The sequence below is a fragment of the Phallusia mammillata genome, chromosome 7 (genome assembly GCF_965637545.1).
Source record: "Phallusia mammillata chromosome 7, kaPhaMamm4.hap1.1, whole genome shotgun sequence".
Classification (NCBI taxonomy): domain Eukaryota; kingdom Metazoa; phylum Chordata; class Ascidiacea; order Phlebobranchia; family Ascidiidae; genus Phallusia; species Phallusia mammillata.
Window position 1 is genome coordinate 96,069 of NC_137258.1, and position 12,046 is coordinate 108,114.

At 37.4% G+C, this 12,046-nt stretch overlaps 2 protein-coding genes across 2 annotated transcripts; one reads left to right on the top strand and one right to left on the bottom strand.

The window, feature by feature from the left end:
• Positions 1–1,547: 1,547 nt before the first annotated feature.
• Positions 1,548–3,556, top strand: LOC145238438 (uncharacterized). The gene is made up of 2 exons (XM_080101597.1): positions 1,548–2,134; positions 2,383–3,556. Exons 1-2 carry the CDS (start codon positions 1,871–1,873, stop codon positions 2,752–2,754), a joined length of 636 nt encoding a protein of 211 aa, XP_079957723.1. The 5' UTR covers positions 1,548–1,870; the 3' UTR covers positions 2,755–3,556.
• Positions 3,557–4,459: 903 nt separating this feature from the next.
• Positions 4,460–12,029, bottom strand: LOC145237527 (ATP-binding cassette sub-family D member 1-like). Its single transcript, XM_080100428.1, has 16 exons — positions 11,677–12,029; positions 11,330–11,390; positions 11,024–11,207; positions 10,698–10,875; positions 10,460–10,636; positions 10,058–10,235; positions 9,496–9,676; positions 9,028–9,170; positions 8,631–8,769; positions 8,204–8,298; positions 7,626–7,771; positions 7,233–7,378; positions 6,785–6,869; positions 6,150–6,275; positions 5,657–5,756; positions 4,460–5,171 (listed from the first exon to the last, which is right to left on the bottom strand). The coding sequence occupies exons 1-16, from the start codon at positions 11,799–11,801 to the stop codon at positions 5,010–5,012; spliced, it is 2,226 nt and encodes a 741-aa protein (XP_079956554.1). The 5' UTR covers positions 11,802–12,029; the 3' UTR covers positions 4,460–5,009.
• Positions 12,030–12,046: the final 17 nt, after the last annotated feature.

Sequence of the window (12,046 nt, forward strand, 5' to 3'; positions counted from 1 at the left end):
TTGTTACTTTCCTGACTAGGGTAGAATTTGCACAGAGAAATGTTAACGCAACATTTTCAAAACAGACAAATTAATAAAACGGAAACACTTTTTTTTGTCAGAGCTACGCGGTATAATCATAACAAATGTTTTATTAGTTAGCACATCCATGTGTTATGTAGGCCTATACTTCCTCTTGTTAGAGGACATGTCCTCTTTTTTTAACGAAAAGCAAGTTGTCCTCCAAGAACAACAAAAAATGCCAAAATGTCCTCCTTTAGTAATTTTCTGTATTCACTAAATATCTAAATAGCAAGCGTGTGAGTTATGGTCGTTGTTGATTGAAAATAACAATTTATGACAAGTTATCCAAATTGGACAATATAATTGACTGCGTGAAATCATAGATTACTTAGCCTACCTATTGGTTATCTATGGTGAAATTCGTCAAATATCGAAAATGCTTTTATTTTCTTTGGGCAGAAAGTGGCTGCTAAAATTCTATGTCGGGAATGTGTATCCCATGCATTTTAGTGATGAACATATGGGAGGCCTAGTGTTATTTGAATAGAACAAATTTAAGCTTTTGTATTGTTCCACTACGCGAAGAAATTAATATAACAACACATTCGAAGCAACATTTTGGAGAGATATGTTCTTATGCGGTAAGTGGTATCAGGTTTTAAAATATGTTCTATTTAACACACAAAATTTAAAAATTTAAAAAATAATATTTGTTCCAACACCGACTTGCTGTGAGACAAACATATGTTGTCAATTTTATTTGCTTCTACCTTGCTTTCATACGTTGCAAAAACAAACAACACAATTGCTAAAGAGAAAGTTATTCAGTAAACCACGAAAACAATGTTGGAATTCGTACTTTGATGTGGCGCTAGGGTTAGGGTTACGGCTACTGTAACAATTTTGTGAATAAGCCTGGACGACAGGAATATTTACAATTCTCAGATCATTTGGTTATTCGGTTGACGCCCTCTTCATCATGCAGGTTGTTGATGCCTTCATTACACATTCGCCCAACAACAAACACTTCGTATTCAGGAAACAGAAAAATCACAATAAATTAAAATTGCATCGAGTATTACGAAACAGATCCGATTCTAAATCTAACATAATATTAATATCCTTTTGTTGCAAAATAATCCCAACAAAATTCTGCAGAAACGTTTTTTTCTTATTTACTTGCAAACTTTGCATCTTGTATCAGAATTCTTGTTTTCGCGAGTTCACAAAAAATGAACATCTAACTTTTCTCGTTACAAACGACAAAAACATGCTTAAGTTGTTTTTTATCTACAAAAAAACGCAACAATCTTCTGTCTAATTTGTTTGTGTTGAATATGCTGGTCAGTGGGACAAATGCAAAATTTCCGCAAAATACAAAAAGCTCAAAGGCGGAATGCATTGTTTATTGTCACGTGACAGTTCTTCGCGATCGATCGAAAGAGATTCGAAAACCCGAACACAAAAGCGAAAAGAAAAAAAAATCGCTGTTTATAACGCATAACGATATTTGGCGGCGTAATATTCGTGTAGAGTGGGAAGGGACAGTTTGATGGGATATTAGGGGAAGTGTTGTGTCTTCGGGTGTGGAAGCTTTTAACACAAAATTCACTAAAATGTTTCGCGTTAAATATAGAAACGATTTTATGTAATTCTGGTCATTTGATGGAAGGTATTTTTGCAATAAACGACATCTAAATATTTGTGAAAAAACAACGGAAAATGTAATTTCAATTTTGCTATCTTCGGGATAAAATATGCCTTTTGTCTTGCTATTTAATTTTGTTTTGTTATTGTGGTTTTTAGTTTAATTTAAATTCTGTTACAGAAATTTGTTAGTTAACTCGAAACTCGAAAACTTGCTACCATGACGAGTAACGATCAAAATCCGCCTTCGGTTGGAAACCAGTTCGTATCTTACGCTCACATGATGCCGGTTTACAACCAAGATGTTATTTTCACGGCGCCGGAAGAATGTTCTTCATCTCATCCGACTCCACCAGTGAAGAATGTTGTGAGTGTGGCTCGTCGAAACGCACGGGAGCGACGTCGCATAAAACACGTCAACAGCGCGTTTGATGACTTGCGGAAGCGAGTTCCCACGGGAAACGACTACCGGAAGATTAGTAAGGTGAGAAAAAACATGATTTTGTTGGCTTTAAATATTTCCTACAATCTTGTTTAAATACTCATTGCTCGCACAATGTAAGCTCACAAAAAAGATATGCTGCGCATAAACTGGTGTGTTGCCACAGCGTGCACATCTAATGTTGCTCACAGTGCTCCTCAGAATGCTGAGGGAGCATTATAATTATAACATTGTACCTGACGACTGATTAGTAGATCATATAGATGGTAAATTTCATTCAACTTTCCCAGGTTGAAACGCTTCGTTCGGCGATCGAATACATCAAAGCTCTGGAGGCGATTGTTGAGCGACAAGAAACCGAGGTGACATCATCTCACGTGACCTCGTCAACTAATCAGGACCCGTCATTGGAGGGTAGTCCCCTAACCCCACAATGGCAACCCCAACCTAGCAGCGAAGCCCCCCACATTTACCCGATGTACCCCGGTAACTTCGCTGTGCAAACCGGAAACAAGATAACAAAGGAATCGTTTCCGGCGCAAGACAATGGGGAGGGTTCTATGAGTTACATCCGGGACCCCGAGACACCGTTGCCATACCAACATGAGGGATATTTTAACTTTCAACATCCCACAATCGACCCAAGCAGTATTTACTCCTAGATTAATTTAATTATGACGTCACAACCTACCAATCCCGCGCTATTCTTGCGTGTTTGTTATTTTTTTCAATCTTTGTTGCAAGAAGTTGACGCAGAAAGTAATTGTACTTTTGATTTCGTTAAACGTTTCTTTCTTTTTGATTTTAACGTTTTTAGTTGATACTTTTCCACGGGGTTTGTACATCGGACGCATATTTCCAAAATGCAATCTATTTCGCATATGGGATGAAAGGCATATTACCACACAGAAAATAAGCAAAGAAAACCGCTACGCAACTCCCTACGTCAGGTGTCGGCAAACTTTTTTGCACTGCGGACCGTTTTTGAAAGTGAAATTGTATCGCGGACCGGTCTTCCAAAAACTATACATGGTCATTTTTTAAGCATTTAACCTAATGGCCCGGTAACGAACTCGCCGCGGACCGGTGGTCGCTAATTATTTGCCTACGTGACGTAACGTAAAACAGCAAAAATTCGCCCCCGTTATTGTTTTAAAAGTCCCATATGCGAAATGTATTACATTTAGGAAATATGCATCCGGGCGCTCCGATGACGAATCATCATCAGGTTTTTCATGCGTGAATTTGCGTCAGGCGTCCTGAACCACCCGGGCAAGTTGTGTTATGTTATAGCACATGCCGCTTAATCTATCGTTTTAAATTGCTCGTAGCCCTGCACATTTGCGGCATTATTAGCATCTGCACGATTTTCTGCGCAATCTTTTGTAACATTTCCTTGTGTTTATCAAGTTCTTCCATCGGTCATTTCATTGCTCAGAATTAAAAAAAGTTTTGTTGACTTGAGTTTACCTTTGAAAGATTTTTTTGTATGAAAACGAAGCAATAGCGAAAACATTTTACCGTGATTTAACGAAAATGCGAAATTTAACGACAAAATAATTTATGATGACACGTAATTAAGCTTCTGGTTGGTGGTATCTTTAGGTTGTCAGAAACCTTCACATCCATCAACAAATTCGTTTCGAATTTTGGATTAGGCGAGATTTCCTATTACCCAATTTTACGTTCCACCAGCAATGGTTGCAAACATCCACTCAAAACACGTGCAGAGTTAATTGGGGATTTGACGCGGCCCAGTTAATTGTGTTTCTGACATTCCATCACATGAGATTATGCCGCACGGGGAGAATGATTTAAACAGGTGCAGGAATATTTCGATTCAACACCGGCTCAAGCAGCGGGTGGCAGCTTGCGTCGGCACCGGGGCACAAGATTGCAAGTGTTATGGGAAGAGCAATTGAACCTTGCATGTTACGTGACGCTGTTTGCGGGTTGGGGGTAAATCGAAAACAAAAAGTATATGACAGAGATTCTCGGCCGAACAAACAGCAACATTTTTCACAAAATCCTGTAAAGTTTCGAAATCTTAGTTTTTTTCCGCCACAAACGAAGCGATAACAACAATAAGTGTGGAACCCGCCAACCAGCTGCCACCGTCGATCAATAAAAACACGATATTCGCGCTGTGTGACGTAACAAACCCCTCAAAATGGATGACGCGAATAGCTCTCCCAAATGTACCGGGGTTAATTTATTCCGGGTATTTTCCAGTCAAATTCCAGTCAAAATTAATAGAGTAGCGGACATGTGGCCCTGAATTTCGTCGCAAAGAATTTGCAAATTCGGGTGAAAACAAGATTTGCCAGGGGAACAAGAAAAAATGGAACAAACTCATTTTTAAACTCATTTTTGTGGAATAAAATTTATTGGCAAAATCGCCACAATTGCAATTTGTGAAAAATTGTAAAATCAAATCACAGTTTTTGAAGAAGATGACGTCATTCGACAATAAATAGAAATCTTACATAAGTTTAAGCACGTGACCAGCGTAAAAATACATGTCGCCATGTTAGGTAGTCACCTGTCTGTTACGCAACACGTACGTCACAATACCCTATTTATGACGCAACTGATCAATCTTAGTTAATTTGCTCGAAATATTTGGTATGCGGGAAAATTAAATTATAAATTGCATTTCAACGAAGAAAAATCTTCATAAAACAGCTGATATATCGACAATCACATCGTAGATATTGCATCATAGCATCCAACAAACGCATCTGCACCGGGCTTCAACCAGCTAAGGATAAAAAGTTTGCATCATATTTTGCCAAACAGCATCCAAAGTGCAAGGTTGTAAAAAGTTGCTACGACAAATCAAGGCGCATGAATAAATAACACAAGCAACCAACCAACCACACAAACTGCTGCGAACCCGACCATGTACAGGAGGAGTTTACTTGTCAGCTGGAACATCCTCGATCTGAAAACTCTCATCAGATCCGCTCTCTCCAACAACTTCACTCGTCTTTAACACCGAGTCCTCACCGAGTATATTACAGAGTTCGTTCAGACGAGCTTGCATCTTAGGCATTCCCGCAAGCTGAACCTCAAGATGCTAAAAACAAACTTGCCTCGTCACAATAACACACTCTGACGTCACAGCATCACAAAGTAACGTCACACACTATGATGACGCAATAAACAGTTTGTTCCACAAGTTCGCCACTGTTACGTATTCGAATTTCAAATAGCCCACATATTTTTTGAAAGAGCAAACAATCTTAAAAAAGTATGGCAGGATTCTCCACAGGTGTTGGACAAGCAAGTTTACGTATGTGGCGCAACAATAAAGTGGCCCATAAGTTTATTTTATAGGGGCTAGTGGTCCATGGCCTAAAACAAGTGGGGAACCGTGCGTTAGCCAAATCGTCAGGCGGCCCTAGTTGGGGTCGCGGCCCGCAGGTTGTGAACCGCTGTTTTAGGTGAAGAGATAAGTCGTCAAAATCTTCAACAACTTGACTACTATCGAATTATCAATCGAATAAAGCAATCCAAAAGATATTTCCAAAGGAAAAAAATATTCATATTTTCGTGGTTCACCTGTTTTTCCTCGTTCAAGGTCAACCTTGTGTTGGTGTCAAGTTCACTAAACTTCCATCCACCTTCACCGTCAAACTGCAAAATGTGAGTGTGGAATTTCCTGCAAATTACAATTATGAGTCAAGAGAAAATCTGACAAGAGACTAATGTGAACCTAGGTAGCCTAACAAATGACTATTTGGAAAAAACTACAACAGTATCCTTGAATCAACATGAAGTAAACAACCAGATTGTTTGGGGACAAATGAGTGTGACTGTTAACGTAATACCCCAATTTTGCAATGGTGCATTGTTTATTTCGTTTTTCAAGTCATGTTTTTTTAGAAGCATGATTAAATAAGTTATTATTGTCGTTTCAAACTCTTGTGGTTGAAATTTGTAATTATTTTCAAATTACAACAACCCTTGAGGGAGGTATTGGGTTTTAGAAGTGAACAGGTGGAGCAAAGATAAACAAGTTTTGATAGTTTTTTATCATTGTGATGTTTGTTACCATAGTGACGGTCGATGTGAGATTGACATGAGGACGATCCCTGCATCTTTCGCTGCCTGGAAGATTTTTCCCTCGACATCGATACTCACAGCTGATGTACATTCATCGAGGAGCGCATACACTGGTCTGCACAACAAGTGCTAGCGGTTAGAATGTGAATGCTGGGCATCAAATTTGTTACGAATACACAAAATTTAACACATGAAATATGTTTTGGTCTTGATCAGTGATTCTTAAATGCGGCTCTCAGGCCATGGACCACCAGTTCAATTAAATAAATATCGAGGACCAATCCATTGTTAGATAAGGATAAAGAAAGCATCCACAACAAGCACATTGGCTTGAAACATGTTCCTTCAATATAAAATTTCGAGGAGTGGTAAACAACTGACAGCTAACAATAAATGGCCAATAACTTAGCTTTTTGATAAGCTTTTTTCGAAATAAGTACTTAATAAATTATTTGCAACTATTTCCTGTTTATCACCACATATAATTAACGTCCTGTGGACCACCCAAAAAGCCATCAGGGACCACTAGTGGTCCCTGGATCAGCAGTTGAGAACCACTGAGTTAAGCCCAACATTTCCATGTGCACATATTTATCCTGCACAATATTATGTCTGATGTTTTACTTGTGGTAAAAGAGTCGGGCCATTCCCATCCTCTGCTTCTCTCCTCCCGATAAAACATCTTTCCAATCAGCCTCAGCGTCCCAACCTACAAACATGCAGATTATTAATGTCCAACTGTTTCGTAACACTTTCACTTGAAGTAGGGAGCGGCAATGTTATCATGTTGTAGTCGACAAAAATGCCAAGGATGGCTGTAACAATCTTCAATCTACAATTTTGTTGCCCTTCAATGTTTTTCTTGAATTGTTTAAAGTTTTGGCATTTAATCACACTATCCTCCTATTTACATACATCATATGTGTAATTATATAACAATATTTATGTGATAATACAAATTCTTTCATGTACAATTTTAAGGTTATTAAGTAGGGTCTTTGTAAAAAGGGGTTTAGGCCTGGTCCAATTGTGAAGAGTTCACCGATGAGAAACAATATGGGAAATTTAATACCTCCTTCGCGCTTCACAACATTATACAGATGAACAGTTTCAAGAATTTTTTTCAAGTCTTCATCGGTAATGCCCTTCTCCTGCATGCATTGCACAGTGTCGGGGTAAATCACTTGTTCTCGTAGAGTTCCAATCGTCATGTAAGGCCTGAAAATGTAGTTTATATTATTCATGCTTTCATCTAATACAGAGGTGTATTATCTTAAGATAAAAACACACACACTAACTTGAATCAAATCTAGTCACTACTTGGTTAAACATCACAAAAGCTGGATACATGCTTCTTTGCAAGAAATAACAGAAATGTTTATCAGTTAGCTATAAAAACAATCTGTCCTGCGCTGAACAATTGACACATATAACGATGTTTGTTACTCAAAGATGGAAAGTTTACCTCTGTGGGATATAAAACATACTGGAGGGAGGAGGTTTCCTGAGCAGGCCAGAGTAAACAGGCCACAATCCACTGAAAATTCGGAACAGGGAACTTTTGCCGCATCCATTTGGTCCAGTAATAAGAAGGTGGGTTCCTTCTGTCACCTTCAGTGTAAAAAAATTGAGTTGACTAATTACACCGTATTTACATGAGATACTAAAAATTAGGAATGGGCATCTCACATTCATGCTCCCTGTTCAACCTACACAGTCCTCACAAATACGATTTATTTCACCATCTAACGCATTTATGAAAACAGTCATTAATGTTCTTGGATATCTTTGCAAACACTAGTTGTGCATGGCATGAATATGCAAATTTATGGCTCGGGTCAGTTTGTGCAACTGCTTGGCCGAGCACCGAGCTTGAAAAACAGCGATGCTCGGTACCGAGTACTCGGGTTCTGGCTCGGCCCATTCCTACTAAAAATGCTTATTACTGTGAAATAATACACAGGTTAAAAATTGATGGATGGTCTATCAAAGTTTACACTCAGACAAATTATTATGCACAGTGAACCTTGTAATTATATTCACCTTCAAATCAAGTGATCTGACGACAACATCCCCATTTGGAGTAATAATTGGAATATTTTCAAGAATAATATCTCTCTCTGTTTCCTCAACATCACCTGAAAATATTCCAAGGATTGAAATCATAGACGGAAAAAACACAAAACCCACCAGTTACCTTATTTTATTGCTTATTTAAATAGAATCATCAACAGATCATTAATAAACACAATTGTAGCCAGTTGACACAAACACATTCAACGTAAACACCAAGTCAACAACTGAACACTAACATAAGGTCATGAACTAAACTGAAACACCTTGGCAAACTGCCACATGGCAAAATCAATCAACATAAATAAATTTACTCTAGTACAAAATAAAATGATGCATGCAATTAAAAGTATGGCAAATTAAAGGGTGCACACAATTTATTGCACACACCACCCACCTCTGATTTCGAGCATTGGAAGAGCTTCCCTTCCTTCAACGCTGGCATCAACCGACTTCTCATAATTTCCCTTGCTTACATCGCCGAACACTTGGAACATGCTCCACACCCGGGAGGTGTAACCAGCAAGTTCCGTGATCTAAAACATCAAATATATCAGGAAATAAATACAAATAGAAAACTATAAAAATGTTAAATAGTATCCAAGTTTCCATAGCAGTGAAAAGTAAATCCTGACAGGACAACAACTCAGGCATGTTCTTTGTATTTAAAAGCATCATGGTTTGTTAATTTGTGCACAATTTTTTTTAAGACATGGCCATAATATTTGTGCATAGTTTTTTTCAGAAAGAGTTAAACCTAACACTTTGCACGGATGTCTCTGTGTGTTTCCTACCTCCTTGTATGAGCTGATGATCCTTTCAAGTGCATCAGCTGACGTACTAAGCAAGTGTCGGGATGAAGTGAATGCTTCAGTTCTTATACTGATCATCTCATGTTCCGGTTTGTTTTCCCAAGCATCTCTCTCTTCTTGTGTTGCTGGACAAATATTTTTATTGTGACGCACATTCACATCATAACCGTTTTATTACGTCGCAGCTACTTGCACAAAGGTTACAGTGCCTATTTATGTCACATAACAAAGATTTGTTTGTGAAATGGAACAATTATTCCACTTTTTGTTGATATTTTTTCCAGAATTTTCAATGATTCACAAATGACCTTTCAACTTTTTACTTTGTTTATTGCAGTTTTTCGGGATTGAAGTTTTAAAACTTTTTTTACTTTTTGTTTAAAATTTGGTAACTATTATTATCAAGAACAGTGGTACAGATAAGATATTAGTTTGATGAATGAAACATACATTGTCTGTTGTATCCCTTTGCTGTAAGGATGGGAATTGCAATCATGAGCAAGCCAGATGTGCTCCAAACATATTTCATGAAGAATTGTTCGACCATGATGTACCACAGTCGTTGAATGTAGATGAGATTTGTCTGTTCCACAAGCGACTGATAGCAGCGATGAAGCAAATTCAACTCAACCTGTTGATAAAGTAAAAGTTAAACAAGGATGTAAAACTTTTAGCTTACATGATAAGACCAAACACAGTGGTGGGATTCAGTCGGTTCGCACCGGTTCTATAGAACCGTCTCACGAAATTTTATGAAATATGACTTTTGTGATAGAACCGACTGACCAAAAAATGTCAATCCTACCACTGGCCAAACATTATGTGGAACCTACCTTATCGGCAAAGTAAGCACGAGAATTTTTCTATTGTGTGTAAAATGTAAAACGACTTTGTTGACTCAATATGTTATATTTCCTGTTGATTATTGTCTTACTAATATGCTGATGTGATGAGTTAGTCAACTTGTTGTGTTATGTTTTGTTTACATTAAATTCGAATTAATAACAAATACCTTTTCTCCACCATAGAAAGCAATTTCTTCACTGTTTTGAATAATTCTTGAGTGAATGTATCTGAGGTAACCTTTCCTTGCTGCTCGTTCAGCGATTAATTCACCGAACTTTGGTGAAATTTTTCTCAACACATGAGCAGTCACGAAGGTAGTTATGAATGAAATAAGACCCGGTAATCTACAAGTAAAGTTGATATTATATGAAGGGCGTCTTTTTATTACCCAGTGAAATCAAATTACAAAGTGACTAATTTTTAAACACAAATAACATAAAAACTGAATTGTTTAGGTTTAATAATGTTAAATACAAACATCTTTCATTTCATAGCCGTAAAACACTTTTTTCATTAACATTATTGAATTAAAAAACAAACTGGTTAATTATATTGTTTGTTTCCAAACCTGTTGTTTGCTCCTTTTTCTTTTGCCCTCGCTACTAATGTGTGTGTGATAAGCACAACATCTAATATAGGTTTAGTTAGATGTGAATATAAGTGGGCAAGCATTGAAGCAAAATCGTGGATATCTTCTGTTAACGATTGATCAGCATTTGCAATCCGTCCGTCCATGTTTCCAATCCTACATAACACATGAAAATAATCTTAAAAAATTCACATGCAATTCACATTCAAAGTCAAACCTGTAGTAGGTCTGGTTCTTGAAATATAGTTCGTAGGCTTTTTCGACAAGTTTTGTTCGAAATGCCAAAGCTTGCTTGCTTTCACAGAAGCGGATCGCACTGTTTGTGAATGTTGCTGGAATCGCCACGGCAACCCATCTCATCAGATCGAGAACAAACTGTCGCAAGTCGTGGCAAACTGCAAAGACAATGGTAAACTTACACAGTGGTGTCAAAAAGAGGGATAAACTACAAGAAATGCACAAAGGTTGTTATTTGGTCAATTACTTAATGCTCCACAAAATCTCATGTGAAACCGAAGTACCAGCATATGATGGATGACCTACCGATAGACCGGACCATGCGTCCGTCCAAATCAGCGATGTAAATTGACAGAAACGTCCGAGCAACAAGAGCAGTGGAATGTAAAAGAAGCCAAGCAAATTCATGACTGAATACATTTGGAATTAAAATCTTCAGCAGATGCCAAAGTCGCTTGAAAAATACTTTGTTCACAGCAGTTGCCTTTTCCTAAATAAATCAGAAATATTATTGCATCATGATTATGGAACTTACTGCAAAACTAAACTTATTAACCGAAGGTACATCAGTATGAAACAAAATCAAAATTTTATTTGTGGAAAAAATTCTACCTTTTCTGTTTGAGCTACAACGACTTTGCTTGACCTTGATTTTCTACTTCTCTGTCGATACCTTGAAAAACAAAACCAGTTAGTCATGACATCGTTTTACACTTCTCATGACAGACAAAAACATGTCACATTTAAACATTAGTGTGTTAAACTTTTTCTGATATTCAACAAAAACAGAAGTTTGTGAAGTATTAATGTTAAAATATGGCAGAAGAGGACATTCACAGTTTGTTTATTCAAACACTTTTTTTACAATCAAACCATTGCTTTTTATATATTCCTCTTGCAAAAATAGTTAAGTAAACTAGCCCATTTTTTTCTGGCCAAAAAACAGCCAACAAACTTACCAGTATATCAGCTTTGCACTGGCCAAAACCGCTGAAGCAACTGCTGCTTTTTTCAACAACGGTTTATTATTTGCAGCAAGTACAAGAATTTCTTTTGCTCTTTGGATGTGAATCCATTGTGACATTTTTAATTTTATTTTAGTCTTTATGTTTTTAAACCATATTCACATTGTTATTACCCAGAAAACTTGCACCGTAAACAATAAGCGTATTCAGTTTATGCACAGAACACGAAATAAAACGCCTGTGTTGACGGCTGACGCTATGATATACTATTACTGACAGTCTGAAACTACTTCATCATTTATTTCCTTCCTGGCTCCTGCCAAGTCTTCCTTTCATTATCTTTCCCATAAACCCCTTAAACCCG